Source organism: Glandiceps talaboti, chromosome 5 (genome assembly GCF_964340395.1).
Source record: "Glandiceps talaboti chromosome 5, keGlaTala1.1, whole genome shotgun sequence".
Lineage (NCBI taxonomy): Eukaryota > Metazoa > Hemichordata > Enteropneusta > Spengelidae > Glandiceps > Glandiceps talaboti.
Genome location: NC_135553.1, coordinates 21,959,305 through 21,981,677, shown reverse-complemented (window position 1 = coordinate 21,981,677; position 22,373 = coordinate 21,959,305). Strand labels below are relative to the sequence as shown.

General features: G+C 34.0%; 1 protein-coding gene across 1 annotated transcript in view; it reads left to right on the top strand.

The window, feature by feature from the left end:
- The window catches only part of LOC144434918 (ras-related protein Rab-40C-like), a 40,200-nt gene extending 27,032 nt beyond the window's left edge, over window positions 1–13,168 (top strand). The window contains exons 3-5 of the mRNA XM_078123440.1: window positions 1,650–1,788; window positions 5,752–5,974; window positions 12,015–13,168. Of these exons, the coding sequence (XP_077979566.1) occupies window positions 1,650–1,788; window positions 5,752–5,974; window positions 12,015–12,253 (601 nt within the window). The 3' untranslated portion in view covers window positions 12,254–13,168. The remainder of the gene's footprint in view (window positions 1–1,649; window positions 1,789–5,751; window positions 5,975–12,014) is intronic.
- Window positions 13,169–22,373: the final 9,205 nt, after the last annotated feature.

The window sequence follows — 22,373 nt, the reverse complement described above, 5'->3', positions numbered from 1 at the left end:
TACCAAGATTTTATTTCAATTTCACTGCCAAGTAGTTTTCATTCATAACTCAGTGTGATATTTTAGTATTTTCAATTGATAAATAACCATTGAAAAAAAAAGAAGAAAACAATTTTTGGACTTATTTTTAAGTAATTATAAAAAAAATATGATATCAAGGATATCAAGGATTATGAATCAGCACTCTCATTAGAGTTTGACCATGAACATATTCCAAATATGAGATATTCCAAAATGGAAACAAAGACTTTGTACACATGGTAAAATGTAATTTGTAAAAAAAAAATAATGAAATAAGTGTACATGTACCAGAGTATAATGAAGGCTCATTTACAGATAACGACATATGAATTATAGTTTCAATATTTAAGCTATATACTTAAACCCTTGGGCATGAAACCTTATCATTATTTAGGAAATCCTTTATCTTAAAAATACAGTGTTTTTTACTGAGGTTGTATATTGGTATCATGTAATCAGGTCAAACTAGCATAGCCCATACATTGTCTGAGGTTTTTGGGGAATCTCTGTAAAATGACTGGGAACCCCAGATATATTATACCTGCTGATAAGGCAAAATAAAAAAAAAACAATTGTGTGTTTCCGATACCCTGACCGACCCTAGTTTAAACCACCATTTTTTAAACATTTAAAACAAAAAGGTGAGAAATTCTGTCTTCTTGACTTTCATGCAAATCTTTTTTCTTTCCCCAGTGATGCTACTACATACAAACTATCACAGAAGGGGTATTCTGACCAACATTTTGTTTGGCTTTGGGTCAAAGCAATATTTTTCAAAAATGAAATCAATTAAAAAAAAATAACATAAAATCAAATCCTGACTTACCTACCAACCCTATTCTCTGAGACCATGTTATCGGAAACACACAATTTTTTTTTGCCTAACCTAATAGTATTGTAATAGAAAACACTGCAAATACGGCAGAGCCTAGATTGTACTGTACATATAGTGTAATTCAACCAGTACGTACATGTACATGTATAATATACACATACTATATTCTGGTACTGTTCAACAAAGTCTACTGTTATACTGTGGCATGCATTGAATGATTTTCATGACACATTTGTAAGTTACACTTGAAACACTCCTTCATCACATATCAAAATTGACTATGTAAGGTTTAAATAACCTCAAAGCCCAATCTACAATCTACAATCTACAAGTAGATGTTATTCCCCAATATTTTTCTTCGTTCAGCTAAGGAAAATATGAGTGACCTAAGGGGCCTTTGTCACTACAAGTTGCTAGACTCGTAATGGCAACCCTTAGGTCATGAGTATTTTCCTGCTAAATAAAGAAAAACATACAGAGAATAGTATAATTATACCATACCAGTGCCAGTATTTCGAAGAAAAAATGGTGAAAGTAATGTCGATTTTGAACGTTTTGACTCATATTTCAAACACAGCAGAACCAGAACCATAGATGCACGCTGTACCAGAGTATATATTCCATATTTTTTGTTGAACTTGGCTCATGCATGTTAAGTATTTTTTTATTTATTTTTATTTTTACACTTTTGCAGGCAGGAAAGCATCAATTGTTACATATCATAACATGAATACATCATGTATGTATATCACAAACTGACATATTTCTGTGTGTGTGTATTTTTATTATCTAGGGATGCATCAGGACAAGGGAGATTTTGTACGATATTCCGGTCCTACTCAAGGGGAGCTCAAGGTATTCTCCTGGTCTATGACATCACCAACAAATGGTCCTTTGATGGCATTGACAGGTGGATAAAAGAAGTCGAAGAGGTAAGACGTCTGAGAAAGCAGTCAAGAAGTGTTTAGTATGTTTAAGAAAGCAGACAAGAAGCTTTCAGAATAAGACAACAGAGACGAGAATTCAATATGTAAACAAGACAGTCTAAGAGTCTAGGTCACAAAAATCAGTCAATTGACATGTCAAACATAAAGGTACATTTAATTGTGGTAGGTCAGGTGAAAGCCTACATCTATGGTATTCTGTATAGACTAGAGGCTATCCATGGCTTTGAATCAAGATAGATCTCGAAATTCAAAGCCATGGTGATGGATAGCCTCTCAACTATATTCCTTAGTGCATACTAGGAGACCAAGGTGACAGAAAGGATAACATGGCAGTTGAGTAAGCTATCAGACCAGTCTAGTCAGTGTAAACATTATCCTCATTAACATAGCAAATATAATATTTTGAATTATACATTGTCAAGCAATCGTACTTGTACATGCATGTATGTATGTACTGAATTATGATGGTGAAAGGCAGGTGCGAATAACTTGGTATGAAATTAACTCTTAGTTAGTCATTTTGATTGAATGTCAAACGACATCCTCTGATGTGTATTATATATTGTAATTTTATCATTCAGCTCATTTGTGAGTTAGAAGTTATACTTCACCATTAAAATACCAAGAAAGAAAATATTTATTGTAATGGTTTTAAGTTATAATATAGCAAGGAAATGCAATGCTCCAGGCTTTGTAGAGCAACATTGGTCACAAATTTTCCAAAAAAAACCCCAAGCATCGGGACAATTCGTAAGTTTGAGTGAAACATTATGAAGATGTTAGATTTTGAATTTTAATGTATTGCCAAAGATTTAACTTCTCTGAATAAATTAGGTCTCAGCTGCTGTATGACTGGATGCAGTTACAGACTTGTCAACATTAAATATTTATATCTGAATCAGTTTCTGTTGAATTGAAAGTCGTAAAATGATTCAGAATGCATCATTAAACTAATATGTGTCTACACTGATATTCCTGTCAACCTGTTAAAATTGTCATTAAAGTTTAATGAAAAGACACTTGCCAGAGGTGTATTTCAGAAGAAAGCATTTAGTTATCCATGTTCTATGGCTTCACCCCCTAGCATTATTGAAAAATTTCAGAGGTGCGTTTGATTTGCACAAATGATTGATCTGACATCATTTCTTAAAACAAGGCTGTAATCCGGGGCTGTAATATACATGTAGGACTGGTCAGTCAATATCATGCTTGTTTACATTGAATTAATTTATATCTACAAACATTCACAGATCTGCACCATTGAAATGTTTACTATGATAACAAATTATGAGTCTGATCATTCACATTTACATAATTTCTAACCTTTGCCCTAGGGCCCTCACCCCTGGGCCTCATCACTCCCTCTAGGTGAAGTACAATGTACTATTTCAGGTACATGTAGTGTGGTGTATCAGTGTTCTCCCCAGGATAAATATTGGATAGATTGCAAGGATAATGGCTAATTTGCATATTGATTTACATATACATGTGCTAATTTGCATATTGGTTTGCATATAGTGATAAGCACATAATATACATGTCTTCAACACTGGAACAAACTCTGACTAAGACATAAACATATGGACATCAGGGATCAGTCATTTCTCTCATGTGAAAGTACATGTATTATGATTTTGTCATTCAAAGATTATTACAACTCAAGGATGGTACATTTATTTGTTGAACACTTTTGAAGAAACCTGCCAAGCATGGTGGCCTAGATGGCAAGGATGGCGTTTGCACCATGCTTTCTCTATAGTGGAGAGAACGCTGTGTATTGATTTGACCTCCTCCTACATGTACATTTTGTACATGTAGTTCTAAATGAAGAATCATTTCGCGTAGTATCATAATGTATGGTGTACTTTGACGTGAACCCTATACTACTATCACTTTTGTGCAGTCCAGGTTATGCAAAGTTCTATAGTTGGTGTGATCTCCAAGTGCTGGGTAAAGGTTTATATCAGGTAGTGCAATGCCCTATAAATTGAGCCAAATCAATCTACCTTCACCCCACTCATCAAACTAGGTAACTAAGTAAAGCACTGTTATAGGTAGAACGAAGTGTACAAAATGATATATCAGGTATAATCAAAACTATGCAATGTGAATAATGTAGTTAATTCTGTGGAGAGTACAATGTAGCTATGTGGATTCATACATCATATGTCACCATGAAATACAATTATCGTTAAAAAAAAGGGTTGTCAGATTAATGCCCCTTTTGGGAATATAAGATGGATTTACTCAGTATGCCTTTAGTAGACTTATTTTGTGATTAAGTGAAGAGTCGCACAGTTCACATAATTGCAGTGTACAGTTAATTTCTATAAAGTCATTAGTGATTGCATACAAATATAAGGTTTTCTTGAAATAGAGAAAAAAAGGCAATGAACTTTTAATACTGTGCTACAAACTAGCAGTATTTTATGGATTTATTAGTAATTTGTCAGTCCTTAGGTTGTTCTGTAATGTTAGAACATAACTAGATAGTTTACAATGGTCTTTAGCAGTCAACCTTGTTGTGTTGATGTAAAGTAATCATATACATGAATGATAGGTCAACAATGTTTTTATCAAGATCAAGTCTGTATATTTCACAACATGTTTATTCAAAGCTAGGTAGGAATTTCTGAGACCTAGTGGTAATATGTAAAATTCCTCCTTGCAAATCACATACACGTTTTTATATATATATAAACCTCCATTCTTGTAAGGTCATATAATTATTGAAACAAAAATCATGCTTCTCCCTGACAGCGACACAAAAATGATGCATTCAAGTGACTTACATGGTTTCTTTAGACCATTATAACCTAGACAGTTCAGTCTTATTTCCCTCCCCGCTGGTTTGAGAAAGACATCCATCATTCATATAGCATGGACATGACAGGTAAATGTTTCACCAATTTAACTGTACGCTGTACACCACTAGAGGGGGCCATTGATCGGACAGGTCTATCAAATGGTACATTATTTATACAGTATGTGATATACCAGCTACATGTACTTATGCAAATGAAGGTCAGACCACTAGAGGGTGCTTTTAATGAGAAAGGTCTGTTTGAAACCCATGGAGTACTGACATGGCATACATGGCTATATGCAGTTATATACATGTACATGTACTGACAAAATTAACATAATCTCTCCTTGAGATTGGTTGAAATAAAATATATATACATGATTCAGTCCCCCTTTCCTAAATACATTTTGACATATATTTGATGATTAATTAGTTGTTTGTTTCCAATATTTGTAACTTAATCGTGAGATTGCAAGAAGTAGGACATCGGTTGAACCTATAGCTTGTAGTGGTTATAACCTCTGTGTGTTGTAAACTAGATGTGTGGTCCTGACATACAAATGTACATATACAGTTACGTTGCACAAATCATCAATGTAGAAATTGAATGTAGAAATATGAAGATACCACCACTCATTTTAATCCTGCTAATTCACTCTTGATTGATGACCAGTGGTATGATGTTTGCACAGCAGTCACTTTTAGTAGCTGATCTTTGATTGCTGCAGTTTTGGTATATCACCAGTATATGGAATATATGAATTTTAAGGATGACATTTACATGCACATATAAATATCATCTGTACTATTACTATGGGATACTAATTACTACATGTACTTTGCACGCCAGGCAATATAATATTTAGACATGTGAAAATGAAATTTGTTATGCCAAGTAATTTGTAAGTTCATTTGCCTATAATCAATCAATCATTAGCTAATTAGTCTGTATGCTCTGATGATGGGGGGGGGGGGGGGGAGGAACTGCAATGTAAATGTGCACGCACAGATAAATTTATTTTTGTGTGGAAATTACATCACATCTGAAGAGGAAATACCGAGCAAGTGAGATCTCATAATTCAGTGTTTAGTGTCTGTGCAAGCCTTCTAACTTTCTCTTTGACTATTCTGTTTGTTTCCAGCATGCCCCAGGTGTGCCAAAAATCTTAGTTGGCAACCGACTACATTTAGCATTCAAGAGACAAGTGAGTACAGCGTTAGCTGAAACCTATGCAATGAAGAATGACATGGATTTCTTTGAAGTTAGTCCTCTGTGTGATTTCAACATAGTGGAATCATTAACCGAATTGTCCAGACAGGTGCTCAAACGTAATGGTATGGAAAGGTTATGGAGACCAAGCAAAGGTGAGTATCGGTATTTGTAATACACGGGATGGGTGCCTGCCAAATAGGTGCACCCAGACAAATACTTTGCATTCTTTCAGCAATAACTTATGTAACCAATAGCTTCCAATCGAAAGTTTGTACAACTACTGATAACTCTCTTTAAATGTGTTGACACTTCACCAGAAATCAAAGTATTTTTTTCATGTATAAGTTTGTCAGGGTCATGGACTCAAACTTATTCAGATCAAAGTATTTCCATGTCTTTCACCAGCCGTACATGTATGATATGATCCAGGTTGTAATTTCATCCTTTGATGTGTACATAATTGTCTCTTTGTATCTAGTGAAATGACCAATTCAAGTCAGTGTAATTCAATATGTAAACCCTATGGCTTCCATGTACATAACATGTCAGTTCAACCTAAAATGGAAAAAAAAAAAGTTTACGATTCAGTCATTAGAATGGGGTTGGAATTGCCTACAGACTTGTTGGTTTACGTATATCATTGTGTGAATGGAGGATGTGATAGATTTGAAAGCAAATGACAAGTCTCTAGGCTGTAGGGTTGGATGAACAACTGTGATAATGGAATCAACAGAGTTAGAAAACAATGAAAGATGGGACACACACCATGATCAACAATGCAGGCTGAGAGTATTGCACCCTTGGTGTTCTATGCAAGGAGTTACTGCCAGTAGAAAATGCAGACGCCAAGACAAGTTGAAAATCCTCATTAGTGTTAGATTAGAATAGTTGGCAAGTTGTTAAATGTCTGTCTACCAACTGTAAAAAAGACCACTTTTGAAATACATTCACATATCTCTGTATTCCATGAATAGTTTCAACAAACTCACATACATAATGTGTCAAAAAACAAGGACTTTCACCTCATCAACAATTCTAATAACAGCATGAAACACTTAAAAAAAGAGTACAGGAGCTTGCTTTTATTCCCTTTAGCCAGAAAACCAATACTATGAACTCTGCTGGAATATATATAGTTACAGAACTGGCTATCAAAAAGATCACATGTGTTACAACACACTGATCTGTTAGTCAGCTGATGTGTATGTGTATGTGTGCTGGTGTTACTAATTTACTAGACATAGCCTGAAGATACACACTATACAGAATGTATAATGTAGCTATAGGAAAGATCACATTTCTGAAAGTTATCATGTTCTGACTACATGATTGATGGATGAGTGTTGTATGTTAATAATGGAGATATTGTCGGTTTATCGTTGTGTGGTCTGATACATCTATTTGAAATATTGTGAAGCACATTTCTCAGATTGATTTGCAGTCCGTGTATTCAATAATTGAGATGAGAACAATATTGATATCACTTCAGTGCATTTTGTATTTGTTGATAGCGTCATATGAAAAAGGTTGAACTCACTTTGAACTGATACATGGTGTGATGTGATGTGACAGAAAATCTGAGAAGTAGTTCAGTTAAGTTGTTCAGAGATATGAAATTGCAGGACTACATGTAGCTGCAGAGATTATTTTGTTCTGTTTTTGTACCTTCAAAAGTCACCTAAAACCATGTTGTGGTGCCCTGCCTAATCCTTCTCAAATACCACTCTGTCTGTTAATAAAATTTCAAGGTTGCAAGGTTTTTAAGTCATGGACCTTTACTCATTTCAACCCCATTCACATTTACAAATTCATTTCTTATCAGTAGATCAGTTACCTGACAGACATGTATAGAAATGTTTTGGATATACATATTAGGCCCAAAAAAGAAGAAGAATTGTTTCTGGTCAGCGTACACATCACTTAAATTCCCTCTTGTCAGTCTTTTTGTGTGTGTGTGTTTGTTTGTCCAGCCCATGCAGTCTGCAGATCCATGGGGAAACACAAAAACAACCCTCCCTACTTCAGTGAAGGCAACTGTCGAGCCAATCATGAACAAGCAAATAACATCAGCCCCACATACACTCTTGCTCTAAAGTACTAAATAAAAAGAATCGAAACTGTCATAAATAGTAGACTGAGTGACAGGTTTGTTGAGAATTAAAAAAAATATGCGTCATCACACCATTTTAGACAAACTGTCCTGACCAGAAACAATTCTTTTTTTTTTGCCTTAATTAAAGTTCATTCATGAGCAAGAGCACATGCTTTGAACAGCAAATACATGTATATGACGTACAATTCTTACAACATCAACAGATAGTCAGTCCATATACAGATTACTTCCTACGATTGATAATTCCAGGTTATGATTACTGCAATTCAGAAAAATACACGGCTTAATATCAAGTTTGGATTTTTTTTTTGAAAGCCTCTATTTGTGTTTTCTGATCAATTGCTTCCCTGTTGTGGAAATAAACCTTAAAGAATATTACAGTTGTGTTCCAATTGACATAGTCTACCTGTCTGCCGTAAGAAGAAATCTGATTTCATGCTCTATTGCTTTCTAAACATAGACTCTACCTAATACCCTCAAGTTAGATCTCCCAAGCCACACACAGAATTCTAAATAGCATTCAGTATTTGTAAATGTGTTTTAAGTTTTGCTGTGCAAGCAGAGAAAACTCTTGGGAGTACTATTAGCTGGAAAGTAACCACATGCTAATTTAGTGGTGATCATTGAGGTGTATATAAGTGCATGACCCCAATGATCTCAATTTTCAGGTCATGATAAGTCAGAGTTCATGGAAACCCAGTTTCATCTACATGTATGAATGAAATTCTCTATTTCATAGACACTAGTCAGAGTTTAAACAAATTGACAGTTTACACAATTCATGTGTTTTATATCATTCTTCCCTTTCTTCACATAGAATGCACCTCAGGGATAAATTTCACTGGGAAATTAAAGTTCTTTTGGATTCTCTACAAATTTTGCCACATGGAAACTTTTCTCTGGTCCTTTTTGAAAAATTGAGGCAGTCCACCATCTTCTTCACCAATCAACAATCTTTTATTTTCCCACAGAGTTGCATTTTGTTTATTTATATATTTATTCACATTTATTTATTTATTTATTTATTTATTTATTTATTTATTTATTTATTTATTTATTGCATACTGTCTGTATCAGAGGCTCACTAAGCATGTTAGGAACAGAACTAGCAGAAACTTAAATACATACAGTATTTTGTGGTTGTATTGGATTCTAAAATGGCTTGATTTTGATAACATTTTGAACTACCATACGGTATTGCAAAAATGTGTATGGTCACCCTAATTTTTTTCCACAGCAAAAGTTTTAAGAATTTATTTCAGAGGTGTATTTCTAAAACTATGAAATTCAAGTTTCACTACACACCTGCATTTGTACAGTTTTGTAGCTTTCAATTTTTTCATAATTTTTATTTTTGTTCTTAATTTTGACTTTCATTTTATGTTTGTCATACTTGCCGAGTAATCAAACCCTATCAATATTCAACAAACTTACAATTTGTAGATAAATGACCAAATGATTCAGACTGTTTATTCATAAATTGTTTATATACCGGTACAGTAGATCTATTAAAATAATCAAGTTGTGTACAGTACACAGTACCATACATGTACATGTACGGTAGTCAAACTATAGCCCAAATCCCTGACATGGCTTCACTCAAGGCTAACAGTACCATCAGTGACAAGTAATTTAACCAATTTGACAAATTTAACTGTTTAGTATTTTTGCAAAAATAATGCTGAATCAGATTAACTAAAAAATTTACAACTAAATTTATAACTACATTTGCACAACATATAGAGAAGAAAATATGCACCTTACCATATATAAAATATAATATATAAGCTTAGATTTAAATGGATGCTATCTAGGTGTCATATGATTAGAATGACTTTTCTTGATACAGGCTCCAACTATCACAAATTCTGCAGTGATAGTAATTTGTTGAAATTTAGCCAAACAAAAGATGAAATGATCGTAGTGTAATTAATCACAGTATCATAACAGGGATGTATGATTCATTTTAGCTGAGCCTAAATTCCCTTAGCTGCTGTATATATTAGATTGCTATTTCCTACACTATGAGTTCATGTGATGAGTTTAGACACCTTCTGACATAGCATCTAAATGCACCTTCATTAGAATTCATTGACTATCAGTTCATTGACTTATACGATCAACTCAAATATACGCAAAGCGGCAGAATTCAAAGAAAATAAAAAAGAATGTCATTTTTATTTTAGTTGGCAGCTGTGTCATCAATTCTTATTATATATATGGTTATGATTCCAGCACAGGATGGCATACGTATGTCTAGGATTTGTGTAATTTATTTTTGTCCGTTAACACAACTCATACATCAAGATATTATCTATTGTCAGTGACTTTCTATTAAACACGGTGACTGATGCTGAATCAATGTTGTTTAAATCCAGAATTGTGATTAGTGTATTCACTGCTTTTTATGCCTTTCAAGAATTGTAACAGCAGGGTTTGGAGACAGCTGTGATGTAAACACGCTAGATTTAAATTTTGACTTTCTCTTTTTTTGCCCCCTCGAGTAAATCTTTACTCACATATTATTCACTGTGTATATTATATTATGCATGATTTTCACTTACACCTGGGTTATAATAACCAAGCTGTTCAAAATGTTAAGCTTTTGATCTGTCTTGGACAACGATCCTCATCAGAATGACAATAGCATTAATACTACATGGCACCACACCTTGGTGAATATATATTTATGTCATAGCTAGCAATACTGCAAAGATGACAAGGATTTCAGTCTGCTGACAAATAAAACACAATTTTGATTCTGGGATATATTACTTTCTCAACGAAACAAACTATGAAATTATATAGAAGGACTTCTTTTGTAATTTGTAAGAGCTCATTAAAGTAATGTCAATATTTTTGACATGTTTTGCTAACACTTTTCTGATTTGAATGTAATTAATTACTTGTCATCAAAATAACATAGAAGTAATTTAAATTATTTGTGATATGGTTTTTTTATGCACAATGTCACGAGCAAATTTAGCAAGTTAGTGTAGGTATTTCTTCCCATTGATAACTGAATTTAAAGAAAATTGATAAACTGTAAACAATTGAAATAAAACAGATTGTCATTGTCTGTTTTTAATAACTGCATAATACATGGAGGCCATTCCAGACTACAGACAGGAAATTGAGAGTACAGTGCCCTCACTCAAGTTGGGAGTATCATCACCTCATAGTAATGTTTACAATTTGTAGATAATCAAACTCATAGTAATGTTTCTCAGGACAGGAGCTTTGTAAAGTGTACAATTCAGTGATGTTTTTCATATTGTTCAGAAATCGAGGAAAGCATCAGTACTCTATGATTAACTGAGTAAACTATACCGTGTATACCCCCAAAGGTACACACGAACAGGAAGTAGAGCGCCACCATGGTGAATGTTGGAAAGACTTATTAGTAATTACTTCATATATTGTTTTAGAAATTATACAATGTAGTTTTAAAATGCAGCTTATTTTCAGATATCAATATGTCCAGTTACATGTACATGTACACTATGCACATACAGAACTCCATCCATGAATGCAATCACTTTAATACTAGTGACACTTCAAGTACTGCAGACCTTCAAAGTAATAGCAATTTGACATTTCGTATGCAAGGAACACTCATTTTATCACCTTAGCATGCTATTCTACTATAGTATTCTTGTGTACATGTACGCTTAGGTTTGGGAACCTGGGTACATTGTACATTCATGTATATAAACAGACAGAGGCAAATCAGGTAAAACATATGTAGATACATGTAGTTCCCATACGTTGTAGGGAACTGGAACTGCCTGATACATGTAAAATGATGTGGACCCATGTATATTTTACTCATTACCACTGTTATATCGTAACAAACCATTGGGAAGGAATCTTGGTTAATAACTTAGGTATACGTATTTCAACTTCATTTCACAAAATAAACATTGCTAATATCACATCCCCAACCCCAATGTTGCTTTCTCCTTTAGTTCTTTTTTTTTTTACCCAGGACAGAATAGGATGAACTTTGAACCCGTCATTCTTCATCCCAGGAATTAATAAATTAATTATTTTTGACACTTTTGTCTGTTTCATTTCAGTTCTTAGCTTACAAGACCTATGCTGTCAGGCCATTGTCAAGTGTACCTGTATCTACAGTGTTGATAAATTACCCTTGCCAACACAGTTAAGATCACGACTCAAATCATTTGGAAATGGACACCATCAACATCGATACTTGCCTCAGAGAGAGGGAAAATCTCGCAGATCAAGGACTATACCGTTGAATCCGTATGACTCACCACCCATGAACTGCAGGAAAAGCTGTTGTGTCTCATGACACATACTGTGACAGACGCAGTGTCAAATAATGTGACAATACTGTGATGTAATGATGTGACTCTCAACTCAACTCAAATGCACTACTGATCACTCACCGCCCTTAAATTGCAAGGAAAACTGTGTTTCTTAATGTGACAAATACAGTGTCAAATGCTATGAAAAATACAGTGTCAAATACTGTGACAAATACATTGTTGCCACAGTACCACCTTCAACTTTATAACACCAACCCATCGCCGCCCGTGAATTGCAGAACACATGTTCTTTGGACCCATGCCATGATGGATACAGTGACAAATAGTGGGATAGATATAGTGACAAATACTGTGATGGATACTGTGACAAATACTGTGATGGCTAGTGACAAACAGGTACTGTTACACTCTTACAGTGACAAATACCCAGGATAGTCATTGATGAAATGATGTGACCTAAAGTGATAAATCAACACCCATGAACAGAAACTGTACTATCTCCATGACACATACTGTGACACACACAGTGTCAAATACTGTGACACATGGTATGGAATACTAGAGCAACAAAACATAGATGCAATGGTGCAACCCTTAAGTCAGCACTACTATTAATCAACCAAGGAATATGAAATGCAGAGAATCTGCTCTTGTGACATACAGTGTACCAGACATCATGTCAAATACTGTGATAAATACAGTGATAACTAAGTGATGATGTTACCTTCAACTTAAAGCACTACTAATTAACTAATCAATCAATTTAAAAAAATAAATAACTAGCCACCGAGAATGAAAACACACCTAAAAACTTTAGGGAATTTAGTAAAGCATATTAAGAATTTACTAGTGTATGTAAGAGCAGCTGTACACCTTTTAAATTTAAAACAAAAAAATGCCCTTTAACATTACAGTCATGTGATGAAAGGATGGTGGGTGGGTGGGTGGGTGGAAGATAAAGCTATGAATATTCATATCACTTTCGTTGTTATTGAACTTGAGAAAACTATTGTCATAATTTCTAAAGTGGGCTATTACTACTACTAGATTCCAACAAGTGGGCTATTACTACTACTACTAGATTCCAACAAGTGGGCTATTACTACTAGATTCCAGCAGCTATTACAATATTTACCGTTTACACTTCTTAATTACTGCATCAATACTGTATTTGTATATCTCAGTTACTTGACACGGCTTACAGACAGTTAGCTGCAAATAAATGAAAAATATCAAAATGGATATGACTTAAATATTTATAGTATGATAAAACTTTGTCATTTAAAAGATTATAAAAACCTTGTGTACAATCAGCAATATTCTTCCTGATAAAAAAAACAACATCAACAGTATACAATGCCAGGATTTAAGTATTTATGACAGCGCTAGACTTAAAAGATCAGTTGTTGTGGGTGCTCTTTTCCTCCCTACCTAGATCAAAAGGAATGATAAGGACATCCCAACAACATATTGTACAGTATATGACAGCTTGTAGCTACAGAAGTAATACTTGAAGTTGTGTTTTGCGGTATACTATTTCCACGTATTAAAATTTAACATAGTATTACATATTTTGAATACTAAAACTACTTGAATTTAACAGGTTTCTCCCAACAAGATAATGGCTAATTATAATAATAATCATTGCTTTGTTACATTTAATCGAATATATTTTGATTTCGTTAAAATAATACCATACAGCCTAATTGTATAATTGCTATCAAAGGAATTCTCAGTACCATACCATATTAACTTTTAGGCCAATTTAAAAGAATGGTGTGTTTCCGATAACTCGACCGACCCTAGTTTAAGCCACCGACCGTAAACATTTTATTTTTTTACAGGCTGCTTGTAAAAAGGTAAAATTATGACAATTTACTTCTATTTCCCTGTAGATTTTCTTGCCAATGTATCTTTGGTTACTTTAAAAAAAAAAAAAAATTTCAGAGAGAAACGTTGTCTTTTCAGTCTATAACAGCACAGTCTGCATATTGTGTTTGTCTACTTCTGAATCACATAACGGTCTTCATTTACTTCTTTTACATCTCATCAACTGTTATGGGATTATTTAGACCAACCAGAACCTTGTCTTTGGATCGAAGTAATTTTAATAAAAAAGTGTAAAATAAAAATGAAATCCCCACCTAAATACCGTATTTTCTGAAGTCATGTTATCGGAAACAAACTATTTTTTTTTTTTAAATTTGGCTTAGGAGCTACCATTACACCCATAAGGTCCAAATTACTATGATGCCACCCAAGCATCAAATGCAAGTACATATATACTACCAATGTAATGTATTGCTGCCTTTGTGTGGTAGAAGTGTGCATTTACTACATAGAAAAAGTACTGTAAATTTTATTGTGAAGAACAATCTCAACATATAATTTTTTTTTTTTCGCCAGTGTAAAGAGTTTTATTTTTGAGCTCCACCCATGAAATCAAAACTAGATTTACAGCGCATATCATAGAGTGCAATGCCAATGGGTGATGTACATGTAGTTAGTTAGATGCTAGTAAGACAATACCCAGCTGAAAGCTCGAAGGGAAGAAATTTAACCACGCATTTCAAGACTAATCTTCAATGTGGAGAAGTTTGTGATTTATTTTTAGGTTATTGATATAGATATTTATTTAATTTTGTTTTTGTTTATTTTCTGTTGTTTGTCATAACATATATTGTAACAGATTTGCTGAATATAACAGCAGTGACACAATCCCTCCCTTTTTTTTCAGTTTTACTGCTACTTCTTAGTAGGTTATTTGTTTGTCTTGTCACCTGATGGATCACATGATGATCATGTGACTACCAGTGCATGGATTAGTTGTAACACATTAGGTAAATGAGTTGAAATACAGTGTAAAATTGTAGGTTATTAAATGTATATTGGTTTTGTTTATGTGACAGGCATTTGTATGTAAGATACATCAGTTATGGCACTGTCTTCATGTTGATTAACACCACAGTAGTTCAGGAATACGTTTTCAGCTTCAAAAAACTTGAGAATGACTACTAATAGATTTGCTGGGTGACTGTTTGGTCCCCATCCTCTGGAAGAAAAGAAAATGACTGTCTTCAGATTATTGTGGCCCTGTGGAGTGCAATCAACAGCAAGGGAGTGCTACTACCAGCATATCTTGCAATATGTAGATGACTTGCATAAACAGAGTGGAGATGAATTATTCAAAAAGAATTATTTTTGGTACAATTCAAATCTGAAGGTAAACTCGCACTGCATCTGTCAAAATTATGCCTGTGAAGAGAGCCTGTGGAGTATTTATTGTTTTGGTACATGTATATTAAGAAAAACCAAGTGTGATTTTGGTATCACTATCAGAGATGAAAGAAACTATGCATGTTTTACACGGTGAGACCTCAGTGAGCAGAAAGAGTTGTGTGTGTGATAATCATACTGTATTAATTATTTCCCATGCAGTAAGTCCATGCAGCTTTCCTTCAGAATGGGGTGTGTTTTATGTAAGATAATTTGCTACTGCATGTAAAATGAAAATGCTATTTATATCATATTCTGTCGTGCATCTTTTGTTCATGTTTCATAGCTATCCCTATCTGCTGTTCCTGTTCACAGTCCTAGCAATATGAAGTGAATTGTATTCCAAGTATTATTAAACTTGTTGAAGCATAGTGAGGTTATTTCTAACCAAAGATATTTAACTTTTCCAAGTTTCCAATTTGATGACATTTCTACCTCTACCTGCCTAATGCTCATTATTAGATTGTATCTGATATAAAAACAACAAACATGTCTGTTTATGTAAACCTTGAAACTCTCTGGAAAAGTTGGATATATAGAGTCAAGTTATTTCACCTATGTATAGATCCGTGTGTGGTGTCCTTTATTTTGCTTCATTGTGTTCACTTTGGTTGAAAACAACAACCTGTTTGAACATTTTACTGCGAAACAGATTCTGTTCCATTGGGTCTGCATTTCTAGAATACCAAGGCGTTTTGCCACAAAGCTCCTTTGTACTGCTGTTAGTAATACAATGACATCATCAGTTTGTGTGGTCACAGAACAGTGACATCTGCTTTATATGTAGTCACAGTGAAGTGACATCACAAGTTGATGTAGCCACATTATGTTGACGTCATTGGTTATGTAGTCACAGTGAAGTGACATCACAAGTTGATGTAGTCACATTATGATGACATCATCTGTTAATGTAGCCTCAGTGAAGTGACATCTCAAGTACCGGTAGATGTAACCACATTATGATGACATCATTGGTTTATGTAGTCATACTGAAGTGACATCACTAGTCTGTGATCTCTAATTAAATCAATTCATCCTGAGGAATTTTCTACCCGTGAAAAACACATAAATCTTTACACAACAGAGAGTATCAAGGTTTTATAGGCAAACATGAATTGTAAAATTGTATAAAACAGCAGAGCATGCACACTACTAGACTATTTACATCAAATCTGTCAAAATGTCTTCCCAAATAAATAGCCTTTGTAATAAGATAATAGCTAATATTGAAATCTTACTATCAGCAACTTGTAGGAAATCTTATAGCTATGAAACAAGTTATTGAACTCTAACTATCGACAACTTGTTGAAATTCTGGTAGCTATTAAAAGAGTTATTGAATTCTTACTATTGACAACTTGTAGGAAATCTTATAGCTATGAAACAAGTTATTGAACTCTAACTATCGACAACTTGTTGAAATTCTGGTAGCTATTAAACGAGTTATTGAATTCTTACTATTGACAACTTGTAGGAAATCTTATAGCTATGAACCAAGTTATTGAACTCTAACTATCGACAACTTGTTGAAATTCTGGTAGCTATTAAACGAGTTATTGAATTCTTACTATTGACAACTTGTAGGAAATCTTATAGCTATGAAACAAGTTATTAAAAAATTATTACTATTGTCAACTTGTCAGAAACCATATAGCTATTGAACAAGTTATTGAATCATCACCATTGACAACTTGTAGGAAATCATATAGCGATTGGATTTTTACTATCGGCAACTTGTTGAAAATCTTGAATGCTGCATGCAGTGAAATGTTAATAGTCTGTGACAACTGTCAAAAATTGCCAAAAATGTTTTGAAAAAAAATGTTAGATGTGATATTGTACATGTCAATGTTCTATAATGGTTGCCTTATTGCCTTCAATCTAGTCTTGTGTGTAATAGTTGGGAAAAAGACAGGGCACAAAATATTTTCCTACAGTGATTGAAGTAGAAGTTTTGATGTAATGTTTTCACAAAGTAATTAGTGATGCAATAATCATTGCAGTCTTGTAACTGAGTCGGAAAGGAAAAACAAAATATCACCATGAGAGTTGGGACAGAATGCACTCCTTGATAATGTTCATTTTTTCAGTTACATATTTCTAAAGGGATAGAGAGAGAGTGGAAGGAACTTGTAGGGATTTTGTTGACATTTGATACAAGGAAGGGCACAAGCTGAGTTTGTACTTTTTTTTGGGGGGGGGGGAGGGGTGGCATAGTTTTTTGGTGTAGATTAAAAAAAACTCTGCTGTATTCTAACTCAGATTGTGCCACTTAGAAGTCACATGATGTTGTTTTGTTCGAGACTGGCAAGAGAAATATGTATCAGGGAAACCAGCACAAATACCCAATATGAGAATGGGATTGTTGTATATTGTAGAAGTGGCCAGTCAGATGTTTGTTGTCCATAAAACAATTGGCCGATTAGAGATGTAACGAACAGAATTGGTCAACCTGAAGGTTTATGGGTTGTGGCTGCAATGGCAAGTCTGTAGATCATAGAAATAGTTCAACAACTGAATTTACCAAGAGAGTATCTGAGATATTAGAATTTTGCCAATCAGATCCCAGTAGTGTTGACTGGCCAGTCAGGGGGATTGCCTTAGTAAGAGTTTGATTGGCCAATCACAGACTGTCTACTTGAAGCTGTTACATTACAGATCAAATTAGCCAGTCTGGAACCACCTTATTTAGATAGCATGCATTTCAGACGGCCAATCAGAGAGAGTATATGAGTTGGCCAATCAGAGAGTACCTTTTTAAACAAATGTGAGTTTATTTTTTGTCATTATTTGGATATGTAGTATTGTTGTATGTATATGTTTGTTTCTCTCGTGTAAATAAAATGCTCATTAAATGTCAACATTCTTGAATAAAAATTATAATTAATAAACTTTATTGCATTCAAAAGATAATTTTCTTGCTGTAAATTGTATTTTACAAAATGGCAATAAAAAAAAGAAGGAACTTGATTTTACTTTTCATTGTCTTCTTTTGAATGAGTAAACTGATTTGGAATGTATTGTATGTGCAATATGGGTAAGGAGAGTCATATTTGGGATTATACCATACTCAAGTTATTGTCTTCAAACAGAAAATATGGATGATATACCCTGGTCATTCTACGTCACGACAATCCATGTCTATGTCACTGGTTTTACAGTGCTCGAAGTACGAGTCAAAAACGTTCCAAATCGCTATTATTTTCCCCAATTTTTCAAAGGTTAGGCTTAGGGAGGTATAATATTCCCCCCAATATTTTTCTTCATTCAGCCGGAAAGTACTCGTGGCCTAAGAGTTTGTCAATGGCCAATTCTAATCTAGCAACTTGTAGTGACAAGGCCCCTTAGGTCACTCCTATTGGCCAATTCTAATCTAGCAACTTGTAGTGACAAGGCCCCTTAGGTCACTCCTATTTACCTCAGATGAACAAAGACAAATATTGGGGAATAATATCTAATTACATATCCAAAGTATTTCCAGTTTGGCCATGATTTGTTGATTTATTAATATGGCAATCAAGGCATTTCAAGATATCATATATGAATGTCTGTGCCTGTAGAGTTTTCACAAGTTCAGCAGATGGTGCAAGTTTGTATATGCAAATTTTGAGTACGCCAAATTTGCAATATGATAATGTGTATGATGTAGAGTGATGATTGGCTCAGATGGTGGTGCCACTCTTTTACATGCAAGTGAGTGTGGAAATTTGCAAGATGATAATATGTGCAATTGTGCGTATATGTCTGTAGCCTTACAGAAAATTGCTGGGAGCAATTCCCAGCACAAAATTTTTTTTAAAAATTTGAAGAAAAAAGTGAGTGTGGACATTTACAATATAATAATATGTGTAATGTAGTATGTTGACTGACTCAACAACTGTTCAGGAAGTTGAAAAATGAAACTACCAAATGGCGGAATGTATGACAGGAGATATGCAAAGAAAACAACCAAAGAAACGTAAATTAGAATGTCTTAACCATTTATCATGTCTATATTGATCAATTAACTTGCCTTATATCAACATAAAGTGGTTAAAACAACAACCATGGACGTATATTTAGATAGGCATTTTAGATTACAGCGCCCGCGTGTGTGTGGTGATTGACATAAACAGCATGTAACTCATTGATGTTGATGGCAGAAAGTATGTCAAGATAAAGATTTGTGATATCGATAGGACGACAGGGTTGTATTTAAAGTGGTACACGCTGAATAGTTAAACATTTTTTATTAGAATGACACAGAAATATAGTTCCACAAAACGACAATTAAACTAGTTTGACAACTTGTATATGGTGGATATTATAATTCCTTCATTGCATTGTCAATGGCATTACAACTTATGATTTCTTGGGGCGTGGTTAAACCATTTGTAGCACATGAATTTAGATTATTTGTCCCAAACTATGTCACGTCAAAGAATCGTTTAGATATTACGCCTTAATGACAATAAGTACAAACAAACAAACGAACAAACAGACAGACAGACAGACACACACACACACACACACACAAACACACACACACTAAAAAACTCAGCATATGTTATATTTAATTAGCTTGTGGGTAAATGTTACCAATTTCAGCAAATCTTTGCCTTTATTTCATTTTGTTAAATCTAGAAAGGGCTGAACGAGAATGAAATAAGTGGAGTGGTCAGCCATGATGAAGAAAATTGAGGGTAGTTGGTTATTGTCTTGAAAAAGTGGAGTGGTCGGCCATGATGAAGAAAATTGAGGGTAGTTGGTTATTGTCCTGAAAAAAGGTTCATAGAAATTTAATTCTAGACGAAAAACTTGAAGAATTTTAAGATTTTAAGAAATTAAAAGATGTGTTAAAGATGGATAACTGAATTTTAATATGCAAATGAACATTTGGTAAGTTTTTGTCATATTACGCAGTCGGTTTAAAATAGCACAAGTCATACAAATTTGTAGTAGGATATCGTAGTCAGCATATATTCTTTGCAAGGGTTTCCCTGGAGATGATATTGAAATGGGGCATATATCAACACATTTTTCTTTGAGATATGAGTGCTATCATATGTTTATTTTATTACGTTTTGGTTTTGCCCTTTATCCTTGTCTGGATGTGATGGAATTATATAAATATGCATTTATACATCTACATCTGAAAAGGTCAACTGAGATATGGAAGAAATAATCAATATATATGATGACATCCTTTAGATAAACACAGTGTGTAGATAAACACAGTGTGTGAATTTTGAATTTAAATTTATTAGACAAACATTTATACAAATTAAGGATAACACATCAAAGTGTTTTTTTGAAGAAAAAAAAAGCACTTAGTAGTTCTAATGTGGTCCTCCTAGGGATATTCAAAATACCATGGCAACAATAGTACAGAAAAATGTATTACGTTAGGCATAACAGAAAACCAACTTTGAATGATAAAATACATATACATGTATGATTACAGAAAGGACTAAGATGTTGTGTTCTTTAAACTCTAGTTTGTTCCATAGACTGAAAAAGATTGACATGACTTGTAAAATTATTTTTTGTATGCCATTGTGTCACTGAGAGTGGGAGACTATTCCAAAGACCAATGCCTGTGTAGGCGAATGAACTCTTACCCATACCACTGACGCTTCTAGGAAGATGTTTAAGTGGGAAAACCAATTATAGAACCAACTGTACTATGACGTGGATCTGATTGCACACTAGGGAAAGCAACTACCGACACTTCACTTTATAATTCATGGAGATATTTAGTTACATTACATGTTGACTTTGATAGAATAGGTTTGATAGCACTTCATAACTTGTGGATGTATTTATAACATTAAACGTTAACTTTGATAGCAGAGAGCTGACAGTAAAAGTAAAAAATTACCGATTGTTAGAATGAACCTAAAGTGCCTGGTTAAATAGATCAACCAATGGATTAGTCTGTAAAATACGGCATTCCGTGCCACGCTACCTGAACAACACGATGTATCTTACTGTCTACGGATGTATTGATCGTCTACCGGCAGTCGAAAGACCGCATTGATCGCAGTATATACCCATTGTATGTATAAAAGACACAAATGAAAATAGATTTATCAAAAACTAATTATTTCAAAAAGTTGTTTTTGTTAAATTAGTCGGTCAGGTCAATATATAAATCTTCCTATCATGTTCTTTATCGTGTCTTTTCTTGTCCGTACGTGAAAGTTTCAATTAATATTTTTATTGTGATTATAATGTAACCTTTCATTGTCTTTATTATTTCATTTGCTAACGTTGATTCCATTCTACTTCATCAATTAAAACTTTAGTTTTTGACTTTAGGTGCCACTCACATCTCTATTGACATTGTTGGTGTGATTGTGTGTTCTGCAACATTTATTTGTTCAGCTTATCTCCGCAGGTTGAGTGAATTTATCGAAATTGTGAAAACACGGGAAACCGGGAGAGTTACTATGATGAATTTTAGGAAAAACCTCTAGCCCTGTCTCTATCCCAGAGGTAGATGACTCAGTACGATGCAGCAAAAACGACAGTGAGCGCGCCTCCAGTGTCAGTAATTGACACAAGGGATGAATTTGTTTTTAGACAACACTTGTGGCCGGCCGTACGATAACATCACCATGCACCACAAAAAATCATCTGAAACAGATATTAAACATCATATGGTAATCACAAAGTCACCAAGTGCCATTTTATCAGTTTAACGTTACAAAGTTTTGCATCTTTAATAGTGAAGTAGTTAGTATTTTTGTAATCAGAAAAAAACACCCAACAAAGTCTAAACGTTTTCTGAGGCAAAAAATACAATCACAGAAATAAAGTATAGGGCGTGATTGCTCAAGTTACAAATAACAATAACTATAATTACATTAGCAGTGACTCAGTAGG